Source organism: Mercenaria mercenaria, chromosome 12 (genome assembly GCF_021730395.1).
Source record: "Mercenaria mercenaria strain notata chromosome 12, MADL_Memer_1, whole genome shotgun sequence".
NCBI classification, from domain to species: Eukaryota; Metazoa; Mollusca; class Bivalvia; order Venerida; family Veneridae; genus Mercenaria; species Mercenaria mercenaria.
The window spans coordinates 77,184,688-77,196,817 of NC_069372.1; the positions used below are offsets into that span (position 1 = coordinate 77,184,688).

General features: G+C 35.3%; 1 protein-coding gene across 1 annotated transcript in view; it reads left to right on the plus strand.

The window, feature by feature from the left end:
* Nucleotides 1-11,816, plus strand: part of LOC123534397 (uncharacterized) — a 43,458-nt gene extending 31,642 nt beyond the window's left edge. Inside the window, exons 17-22 of the mRNA XM_045316628.2 lie at nt 1,631-1,824; nt 4,041-4,272; nt 5,595-5,690; nt 6,031-6,204; nt 9,198-9,374; nt 9,662-11,816. Coding sequence (XP_045172563.2) covers nt 1,631-1,824; nt 4,041-4,272; nt 5,595-5,690; nt 6,031-6,204; nt 9,198-9,374; nt 9,662-9,759 — 971 coding nt within the window. The 3' untranslated portion in view covers nt 9,760-11,816. The remainder of the gene's footprint in view (nt 1-1,630; nt 1,825-4,040; nt 4,273-5,594; nt 5,691-6,030; nt 6,205-9,197; nt 9,375-9,661) is intronic.
* The last annotated feature ends 314 nt before the right edge of the window (nt 11,817-12,130 follow it).

The window sequence follows — 12,130 nt, forward strand, 5'->3', positions numbered from 1 at the left end:
AATGTTACGAGTCCCTGTGCTATATTTGCTAATATTTTAGGAAAATACGAATAGGACATTTTATTTTGGTATGATTGCGATTGCTCTATGGCACTTTTTCAACTTGGCAGTATAAATATTCTTAAGGTATTTCTTGTAAATGTTTATTATTGATAATCAGCGAAAGTTCTTTTGTACTCGCGAAATGTCATGACAAATGTTGGCATCAGTTACCTTTCTCACTAAGACTTGCCTGATTCCAAATGTTTTTCTGAGAGAATATTGTTAACATACATATAACATCTTTGTCTGATTACCACTTGTATGTTAGATGTTTATAGGCAATACTCACTTTCAAAATGGTATCAAATAATTATGATGCCCTGTACAATACTAACATATTTATTAGCAATCCTGAATATTTTGAAAAAAAAAAAAAAATTTACGAGGTTTTGTCATCACTAGGAAATATATGGCCCTTTATGTACTAAAAACGGAATGTCTTTTGTTCCACTTTTCTTGAATACTGTAATAGATTATAGCTTTGATATTTTGTACACATACATGTATTTTATTATTGAGTTTATTGCCGTTAAATTAGAAAGTTAGGTCAAGAACCATATCATTCCTTTGCATTGTGTCAGAAGGATGGCCCTATTTATGCCCCCATATTTACGGGGGGAAGGGCGTGGGTCATATAGTGTTGCTGCTGTCCATAGTCCTTATAGCCTGATTTGCTTCAAACATTCACAGTTGGACAAGCTTGATTTACAGTTGACCATAAGGGAAGGGTTTATTTCTGTGACTATTTTTACCGCAGTTATGGCCCTTTGATAGTTTTGCTATATAATCTTACGTGTCCAACATTTCAAACACTATTTAAAGGATATGCTTAGAAGTTTCACAGATGTAGGACCTTGATGTGAAGATGACTATAAATGATGGACATTTTTCTCACACTATTTTTTCTAGAATTATGGTCCTTTCATAATTTCACAAAATAGGCCATATTGAAAAATTTGTGTGTGTTCAACACCTCATACACTTTTTGATGGAATGGATTCAAAGTTACTCAGATGCACAACCTTATCTGAATACAATTTGCTTCAAACCTTTAGTCGAACAAACTTCATATGAAGATGGCCTGTCCTAAAACCTTTGCTATTTAGAGGAAGGCTCAGTGTGTCCAAAGAGCATAATTCTAGTTGTCTTAGAAAATTGGTATGTCTTGGTTATTTGTGTTTTGTTAAGGTACGCTTCTTTTGAATACTGTAGTCTTAAAACAATTCGTTTTTGTCATTAGCAGTAAAGAGAAAAAGGCCATGGATCATAACTATTTTCTTGCGTATTGTCTTCTGTCAAGCACTTACAGACGAGCGTTGGCGCCCAAACGCAGTGGTCTTGTTGAACAACCAAAAATGTGACACTGACTTTTGGAACCAGTCTTTGACAACTCATTTGTTTAAGTGTTCAAACAACACGCATTTGAAAGTAATTCCTACTTAAATGATTATATCCTACTTGCCTTTGTTCTAAAAACAAACTAAAAGAAAGTATTTCCCTGACTTTTAAGGCCAGATTTTGAAGGAAATAAACCAAAAATTGTAGAAGATAGACGAAAGGGCGTTATAAAATGTTTTGTATATTTTAGCAATATTTGACGGCAGGAAACACACGATATTTGACATTGTTGTCACTGAAGCAACCGTTGAAATTTATGCTTGGAAACTATCAACATTGACCCCATTTTTGACGTATATGTTTTCACTTGAGGACGACAGAATGCCAGACTATTTTGATTTTGCAGTGAACCTGTACCTAAGTAGTGCACTCAACGTAGCTGTGGTAAGACAAACATGTTAAAGGCTATGTAAAGTTACGCATAAACTATGCAAAATTACGTATGAACTATGCTAAGTTACGCATACACGTTGGAAAGCTATGCATAAACTATGGAAAGTTTCTTATCCGTAAATATTATTTTCGAATGGCGGCCATATTGGATTAGATCAAATAAGATGTAGCAAAATGATAGTGGATAAAATGAGTAAAACAATTTGCCTCTGAATTTGTATGTCATAATATAGACGAACATTATGATGAACTGCACATAGCTTTGTAGATACAGGGTAACCTGCAGCAATCTTTGTTATTCGGGAGCCTCTCTGTTTTGTGTAGCAATGTTGCAAGCACAAATAATATAGAGGTTAGCCAATGATGGTTCATAACAGTTCGTTAACCTGCATAAGGTTTAGCAGTAGAATGTTTTGCAAGTCCATTCATAAAATAATATCAAAACTAAGCAGAAAAGCCCCATACCTAGCTAAAGAAACATTGACATTTTCTCGGTATATTGACTCATCTCTCATATTTAGGATTGGAGCTGCAATTTAAAAGCAACGATTTTAATTCTGACAAAAGTGTCTAATATATACGTTTTCTTGATGATAAATGGAAGCAAATTTCTCGTCGAACATTGTGATAAGCTTGACATAGTTTAATTTTATAACAGGTCTTATTAAATTGAATTCTCACTGCTAAAACATTCAGCACATTACTGTAAACATCTCATGTGTTTGTACTGAACCATAGTTCACCTATATACTTTTGAAAACCTTAAATATTGCTATAAGGTGCGTCGAAGTGGTATTGTGTATTCGGTGTGTTTCAGTTCTTAAAATTTAACAATACAACATGTAGGCTGAGGTATGTTTTTAAAATTAGGGTTTAGGCTGTCATATTTCGATCTTCTCAGATTGTTCAGCACGACTTTTATGTCGTGTTATTGGTACTGTTTAGTTTCTCAACATGACCATCTCGGCCTGGGAGGTTCCAATACTCCCGCTTTCTTAGCCTTGGGTATTGTTAAATCACCCCTTGGATATGGTGCCTGCTTTTTAATTTTGTCTTTTGACAGTTCCTGTGATACGCAGGCTCCATAACCTCAGATCCCCTTCCTGAATTCCAGTTTGTTTATTTCTGCCCATTGTTTTCTCGTTTGGGGCAAACCCTTTACTTTATCTGGGGACCAAACACCGCTCTTCATGGAATTACACGCCTCAACACGTGTATCATTGAAGGTTCCATGTTCACCGCCGTTTGAATACATCTGCGGATGTCTCTAAATTGTTTTTTGTACTTTTAGCATGTGTAAATGTTGAGTTCTGCTCAACCCGGGGCTAGAGGGCGTGGACGGTAGCGTGCATTTCCACTACCGTCCATGAACAGGCTAAGTCAAACCGAGCCTGCAACATTTTCATTTTTGTCGTGTTGAGCGACCTGTGAAGTTTTCATTTTTCTCTATTTTATTATCACAGCAGCGTTGTTTGTGCCGTGTGGCGGCCGTAAAAAGTCTCCCCGTACATTCAATCAGGGCTGTTATATTTCGATCTTCTCAGATCGTTCAGCACGACTTTTATGTCGTGTTATTGGTACTGTTTAGTTTCTCAACATGACCATCTCGGCCTGGGTGGTTCCAATACTCCCGCTTTCATAGCCTTGGGTATTGTTTAATCACCCCTTGGATATGGTGCCTGCTTTTTAATTTTGTCTTTTGACAGTTCCTGTGATACGCAGGCTCCATAACCTCAGATCCCCTTCCTGAATTCCAGTTTGTTTATTTCTGCCCATTGTTTTCTCGTTTGGGGCAAACCCTTTACTTTATCTGGGGACCAAACACCGCTCTTCATGGAATTACACGCCTCAACACGTGTATCATTGAAGGTTCCATGTTCACCGCCGTTTGAATACATCTGCGGATGTCTCTAAATTGTTTTTTGTACTTTTAACATGTGTAAATGTTGAGTTCTGCTCAACCCGGGGCTAGAGGGCGTGGACGGAAACGTGCATTTCCACTACCGTCCATGAACAGGCTCAATCAAACCGAGCCTGCAACATTTTTATTTTTGTCGTGTTGAGCGACCTGTGAAGTTTTCACTTTTCTCTATTTTAATATACAGTTTGAATTGATTTCTAAATGAACACTTTTAACCTGTCCAGATCATTGGCAAATAATCTGTTCCTTAAATTTACTGAAGATATCTAAACATATACAATTACAGGCACAGGTTAAAGATCCTACTAGTCATAATCAAGGCTTCCGGTTTGTTAGTTCGCCGTACCTTGCCGACAGGAATAGAACTCGCGAAGATGAGGACTCAAGGGCTTGTATATTTGGGGGCTTCACGTACGGTTATAACAGGCACTGGACTACCTTTCCATTTTCGAAAGATTCAGGCCGGACGATGATGTTGTATAAACCAAAGCACGTCGTTATACCGCACCATCACACAGGTGAGTGAATACATACGTGCAAACAGGTGAGCGAATACATACGTGCAAGCAGGTGAGTGAATACATGCGTGCAAGCAGGTGAGTGTATACATACGTGTAAGCAGGTGAGTGTATACATACGTGCAAGCAGGTGAGTGTATACATACGTGCAAGCAGGTGAGTGTATACATACGTGTAAGCAGGTGAGTAAATACATGCGTGCAAACAGGTGAGCGAATACATACGTGCAAACAGTTGAGTGCATATATATATACGTGTAAGCAGGTGAGTGAATACATGCGTGCAAACAGGTGAGTGAATACATGCGTGCAAACAGGTGAGTGAATACATGCGTGCAAGCAGGTGAGTGAATACATACGTGCAAACAGGTGAGTGTATACATGCGTGCAAGCAGGTGAGCGAATACATACGTGCAAACAGGTGAGTGTATACATACGTGTAAGCAGGTGAGTGAATACATACGTGCAAGCAGGTGAGCGAATACATACGTGCAAGCAGGTGAGTGAATACATGCGTGATGTCCGGACAATTTCATACATGTTGCAGTTTTGTGAATTTTAGCGAAGATGAATAAAGCGAAGTACTCTTACATTGTGCAAGTAGAGACATTGTTTCCTAACATTTTCTACTCGTCGCTAGGATGTCTTTAAAATATCCATTCATGAAATTATGCCACATGTTATTTTATCATATTCTGTTCCGTTTTTATTAATAGTCGTTATTATTGTTGCACCTAGCCGTGATTTTGCTTTTAAAACGGATAGCATAATACCATAGCTTCGGTTATGTCTGTATTGCGTCCGTCCCTGTTTTATTTTCTTGCAATTGTTAAAAGGCATTGAATTACATAGATTCTTCCTCGTTTAATAAAATACATATTTAGAAACTAGTACTTCATAAAATTGGGATTTCTTAGAATTATCATTTAATTAGAACCATTCTTTCACGCTGTGAGGTTAAAAGTCACAAAAGCATAATAATTTTCCAGGATTTGTTGCCGTTCAGTGCATCATTATAGGAACCGGCACAAAGTGTTGGCGGCATTTTACATTCATCCGGCATTATTTTAGGTATAGGCAGGTACATTGTTAGTACTACTGCCCTTCCGTAAACCGGCCGGATGGCATTATCAGTCTAATCTTGGATTTGAAGCAATATCGGTGAGCGGCCAGTGCTTTAAAGATATACGGCATTTTAGATTTGATTCAACTGCACCAATATCTCAGTTGTGAAAAAATGGAGATACGACAAATCGTTTTTCAGCAGGCGAAATATAAATTTATTTTGGTTCATATCATTATCAGTTAGAATCTTTATTTTAGGAGCTTTAGTATGTATACCAGATTCGTTTGGAGGTGGTCAGTATTCTGACGCTGCTTTCAATGGAATTGGAATTATATACAGCTGGATAAATGCAGGTAAACATTTTAGATGTTTACACGTGTTAGAAATACTCAATCGTGTGGGTACAAACGTTGAGTGACACAGCATACAGTACAGAAAACTTCTTTCGATAGGTTTACTCTATAAAGCATGAAAAACCATTGCCTTGACAATGCTAACGTTCTTTACTGGTCTCATGACTTTAACTTATTTATCACCGAGTATTGTATATCAAATCTCACATAGCACAACGTTCTATACTGGTCTCATGGTTTTAACTTATTTATCACCGAGTATTGTATATGAAATCTTACGTAGTAGTCATGTCTAGTAAAATCGTATCTATTGGAGATCAACAGAATTTCTCCGTTTAAGATTGTGGCACTCCACCTGAAGTAGAGAATGGATATATAAACACAACATTGAGTGGGACTGAACTGGGTGCAGTGGCCGTGATGGAATGTAATGATGGATACCGGCCTACATATAACATGCCACTATGTCAACGGGATTTGGAATGGGAAGTGCAAACAAAGTGTATTCCAGTCGGTCAGTCATTCTCGTTTGTTTTCCTTTTAATATAAAACCAGGTTTTATGTTTATCGTACTTAGCTAGGAGACCAGTCTTAAAATTCAGCAACATACACATTGCAGCTTGTTCTGAATTCAGTAACCATTTGAAAGAGTTTGACCCGAAGGCTCAGTTTATAAACTTTGAGCCAATGCTGGTATACTGCTTTCTGTATTATTTTTTCTGTATTTGCGTAAAGAAAGTTTGGCCTGAAAATCTTATGACTACTAAAATCTCTGTAATTAAAAAAGGTGGTCATGCGAAGTGATGTAAAGTAGTAACAAAACCTGTTAAGTCTGTTTATGAAAGGCAATGAAATGTGAAAAGCCGTAGCGTTTAAGTAAATGGTTACTCGTCTAGCTTCATGTGGCTTATAGTTTGATTATATTTCTGTAACATTGCTATATGTTGTATTTCATATATATTTCGAGCAATTCTCAGAAAGATATTTTCACAGATTGTGATTATTTACGGACTACTTCTACATATAACCATTCACTTACAGATTGACATTGCCATATGACTTTATTTTGGTTTTGGCCAGTCGGTTCATTCAGTACTTTCGAAACTAAAATCAAGTCCATTTGGGTGCCAATAATTCTGTCTAAACTGCAGCTGTCTGATTTACCATATGTCATTTTCTTTGGTACGGATTGTTTTTTCTCCGTCATATTTAGCAAAACTAAGTCGAACAGGTTTACAGAAAGAAACAGTTTGTTTTATGCTGTCATTTTAGATCCAACCTTGTAAGTAAGTGTGCTTCTTTCTTGATCTCGTGTTTCAGAACTGTCTTTGAAAACATAGGCCAGATGTTAAATTTGCCGCTACTGTTTTCATAATTCGTCTGTGTGGTTGTAAAATTTTTCCAGGTTTTAAAGGCGGTTTCATTGAAATTATGCACATTCATTAAGACCAGATACAAAGCTTGAAACTTTATGACTGAATTCAGACATAATATTTCTATATCGAATATCATTTGATCAAACTACAATTTGCTTACTGTGTTATCGAAATGTATGGTTTTTACAATATTCTAAACATTCACTGCACGTAAACTCCCCTGAGCACAGTGATCAAATTAAGCTAATGCGTTCAGTATGAACTCGTCTATATGTGTCGCCGTCATGCATCTTCCATTATTTACATTCGTTAAGTTTTGCGAAATTCTAATAAAACTACGTCAAAATGATACGCAGAAAGAAATCTAGGACCTATAAACAAGCTAGGTCACCTGTTTATCATCATTAGTTTAGTAAATTTGCCGAGCATACATTTTGTCAAAATAATAGCAATTTTCTTGTGTGATTTTGTTTTGTTTAGGTCCAATATACTTGAGTACTATACTTGAGTACTATACAACTTGTTTATCATCAATTGGCCAATAACCGTAACTCTCGATCGTTTATATTATGACCCTTTTTGTACTTAGAAAAATGGAATATCTTGGTCAAAATTTAGCTCTGAAACTTTATACACTTGTTTATTATCATTAAGGTAATTAGTAGGTCAAGAACTGTAAACCTTTCTTGCATTTTGTCAGAATTATAAGCCGTTTTGAACTTGAAAAGTTATCATTTCTATGTGCTATTTTGTTTAGATTCGCTTTTCTTGAATACTATATTTTTGAAACTTTATACATTGTTTGTCATCAGGAGTTGAGTAAGAAGGCCAAGAACTATAACTCTTTCCTTGCTTATTCTCTTGCGCCGAGCACCTCAGACGAACGATAGCACCCGGCGATGCTTTAGTTTGATCTCCATAAAACTTGATCAGCCCCATGTGGTTCTGGGATGATCTGTGTATGAAAAGAATTGGAACCACTGCCTTACCCTTGCATGATCGTAAGAGGCGACTAATAGGGTCTTAACACTTGGTTTTGCTGTAACTCTGTGATTCCAGCAGGTATGCAAATTTTGATTCCATACATCATGTTTTTATTTCGATGTAAATGAGATGTGAAACCAAAATTTGTAGTCCTGTTTGGCGCCATGTAACCTATACTGTGTTGGTGCGCCGTAAAACCCAAATAAATAAATAAATAGATAAATAAAACTTGATCAGATTTTTTTTTGTCTTGATAAAATAATGTTTAGAAGTGGGTCGTCTGGAATTAAAAACTAGATTACCGAGTCCAATCCTGTAAAAAAATCTACTTTCACTCCATAGGTTGCATTTTGTACTTGCTTTACATGAAACATGGTCAAATATTTGGAATTTGGTCTACAATCAGATAAAAAAAATGCTATTGGGTTAAATCGTAGGAAATCTTTGTTTACAATTTAGAGACCGCATTAAGTCAAGTCAGAATATTTGTCTAATACAGGTCATGTCTGAAACGAGTTTATTTCCCGTCAAAGGTTCTGTCACCAGATTAAATCGAAGAAACACTCACATTTTGTATACCTCATTTACACGAAGTTGTTTCAAAATGTTTGTCTTGATGACGCCCACGCCCTCTAGTTCCAACTTTGTGGTCACATTTTCTACATTACCTAGCCGAATCCTGACCAAAATGTTTGTAGTAATAAAATCTATAATAATTGTAAAACTTTTCTCCTGGGATCAAAGACAAGGTTGCATGGTCTGATTCTTGAAAAGAAACCTGCGTCTTGGAAAACTTTGTGTCGATTAATTCATGTTGGCTCGAAAACTAGATTACTGAGTCTATACACAGATAATACTTTATTTAAACTGTGGAGGCCTAACTACCATCTGTACTACATAAAACTTGGTCAGAGTCGTTGTCTTGATAAATTTTAGGTCATATTATATATTGAGTATCTGAGAGTAAAAGACTGGTTGTAAGGAACTCGTTTCAATGCGCATGATATTGCGTTTTTTCATAGACCCACACGAAACCAATTCACAACATTTGTATGTTCTTTACTTAGGTATTATAGCAATACAGTCTTCTTGATCACCTTGTTTATTTCACGTCATGTGATATATTTTTCTTTATTATTGAATTTAGAATGCGACCCGCTTAAAGCCCCTACAAATGGAACAATGCATCTAAGCGGTTTGACTTTTGCCTATGGATATGACGTCACATTCAAATGCAACGCTGGTTTTAAATTGAAAGGTTCTGCCGTTTTAAAGTGTTTGTCTACCAGAAAGTGGTCTGCGAAACCTCCTACTTGTGTCGAAGGTAGGAAAACTTTATTTGCCTAATCCCCTCATGACAGTGTCAAAACCTATGACTCTATATGTTGTTTTATTTGTAATAAACATGCATCAAGGATAAAGATTCTTTAGCTTTTCCAGTAGCAACGTCACAGACAAAAACACAGTTTCTTCACTGTTTCTTTTTGTATTTATTCTAGATATTCTTTGCTCATTGATGTATATGGAAGAGTTGTAATATCATGATTTTATATTTTAAAAAATATTGACGAAAACGGTACATTTGAATAAAATATGTTTTTCCTTTTCCAGATAACACAACTTCTAGAAGTGCAAGAGTACTCGAAAATGTCACAGGTGTCGTTCTGGCAATTGCTATATACATTGTTCTTTTTATTGAAAAGTTATAACTGTCGTTCAAGAGTAAGGATCGATTATAGAACTTAATTTGTGGCAGTTCGTGGTATGAAACATTCTCAAGCACTGGTTCACCTCACTTGAATAACACATATATTGTCATGGTTCGTCTGTTGTAGACGGAAATGTAAAGACTGTGATAGACAGTAACATGTTATTGTGTTGCATGTTGGCTTGAATGTCACGGAAGCTATTTCCTGGCATCGGCATAGGTTACGATTATATTCGAGGTCAAATTTGTGATATTACTTACCTTTAGGGAACGAAACTTACTATAATAAATAATCCATTAGAAGAGCCATTGGAAGCATAGAACACTAGCAAGCGAAATAGCAAACTTGGTGTGATTGAGTCTGTTCATGAGAAGTAATGAAATGTGAATCACGCCTATTGAAGCGGAACTATTATTTTATGTCTCTTTTTGTATGTAGATGTATGTAGATGTATGTTCACGTGCCAGTTTTATACTTAAAACTGTTTGCATCTGAGAGTCATTCAGAATATCAATAGCTACAGTACTCATTATAATTTTTTTCTCAGAATTCCAAGAGTATGATCAAGATTTCTTCACTCCTGCTGTAATTTTGGTTAAAGTGTCCCAACTGTTGTACTTTTAGAAACACTGTTTTCTACAAAATTCTTAAGCAGCATTTTGTTGATTTTGACAGTCATCCTCTGTTATGAGAAGTGGGAGGAGGTTTTAGACAAGTAATTGCTATGAATCTGTATGTTTGTCTGTCTGTCTGTCTAGACCTTTGTAGTATTTTGTTTCTGCTCAAATCCTTCAGACTAAGGATGGAGTTGACATGATTTGTACATCTTATTGGAATTTATAGTTGTATTACAGTTTATGACCAGAGATATTTGGTTGGTCATGAACAACTTTTGCTACTTATCATTTTGTTAATTCGCTAGTTACCTATTTGTCTGTTTAGAGCCAAGAACTAAAGTGACGTCTGCTATTGAATTGTTTTACTTGTATACAACTGATATAAATAATGATCATTCACATGTTGTGATTATTCATATGCGATCACTGCATTTGTTTCTTTGTATAAAAATTATATATTTTGATTTATCATGCAACATATATTCACCATGCATATGTATGTTTATCTTTTTTTATGCGTAATAAGAACAAAATATATTGTATCAATGTCACAAAAATTTGTTAATAATTCAAAACATATTTTATAATTTTCACAAAATTTTGTTTATGGTTCGAAAATGTGTTTAAATTTAACATATATTTAACACTTTGACAATAACTGTTTCGTCGTGACTGTATTATGTTCAACTTGATACTTTAAAAGTCAAAATAATTTTTAAAACAATTTTTGACAATATTTTGTGTTTATTTCTTTTTACATGTTTTTCAGTCGAATTCTGAAATACGACAATTAACTTTTACACACTTATTGAATGGCTTACCGATCAATAGTCAACACCATTTGCCAGAGTTCCGATGGACAGGTAGCAAATTCATATGACCTGTAAGTCATCCGATAAGTGTTTTGTAACATGACATCAGGTATTTTCTCTCTCAGGTTTTAGCAGAGTAACCTTGTGTTGAACTGTAGACTGGTCAATGGCATAAACTATGGACTTGAGATTTATAGAAGGAGACATATAAAGAACTTGTAGCTATAGTAAATACGATGTATATGTTAATTTCCTGACACTGTTATTATATTAGACGCTCATAAGAACACATGCCTAAAAGTGATTATTTAATTATATAATCACATGATATGATGGTTTTCTATTATATCATATTTATTGTATCGCCATATTTTTATACATGCTTTGTTATTCCTCATGATTCTCTGGCCTTCTGGAAGAAATGAAATCAAACCTGTAAAACTTGTCATGAAAAACTTGTCATGTAAAAACTGTTATTTCACAGTGGAATTTTTCAATTTTATTAAGATGAAAATATACCTACATCGTTTTTAAGATAAACCTATTATAAAATGCAATTTAGAGATGATTGTATGTTCTACATGCATTTAGGTAAAATACATTCTTCAAACGTAAACTTTGGATCAGACATCTTGTGGTTACTTGTTTAAAACATGAACCCGTATAATGAATATAGCAAATATTCATACTGCCTTCTTTAATAAAAATACCAACAAAACATCATAACAGTTTACGCCATAAACAGTAAGACACAATGACAGGTAACAAATAAATTGTTTTTAAGGCCATATAAAGATGAACCTTTGTCCCCATAAATAAAGAGCTTGTTTCATAATCAATGAAATTGCATCGCGGATATTGTGCGAGTTAAAACTTTCACTTTGTGACAAATAAAAGGAGGCGTCGACTCCATATCAACCGAAACAAAGAAACACTATTATC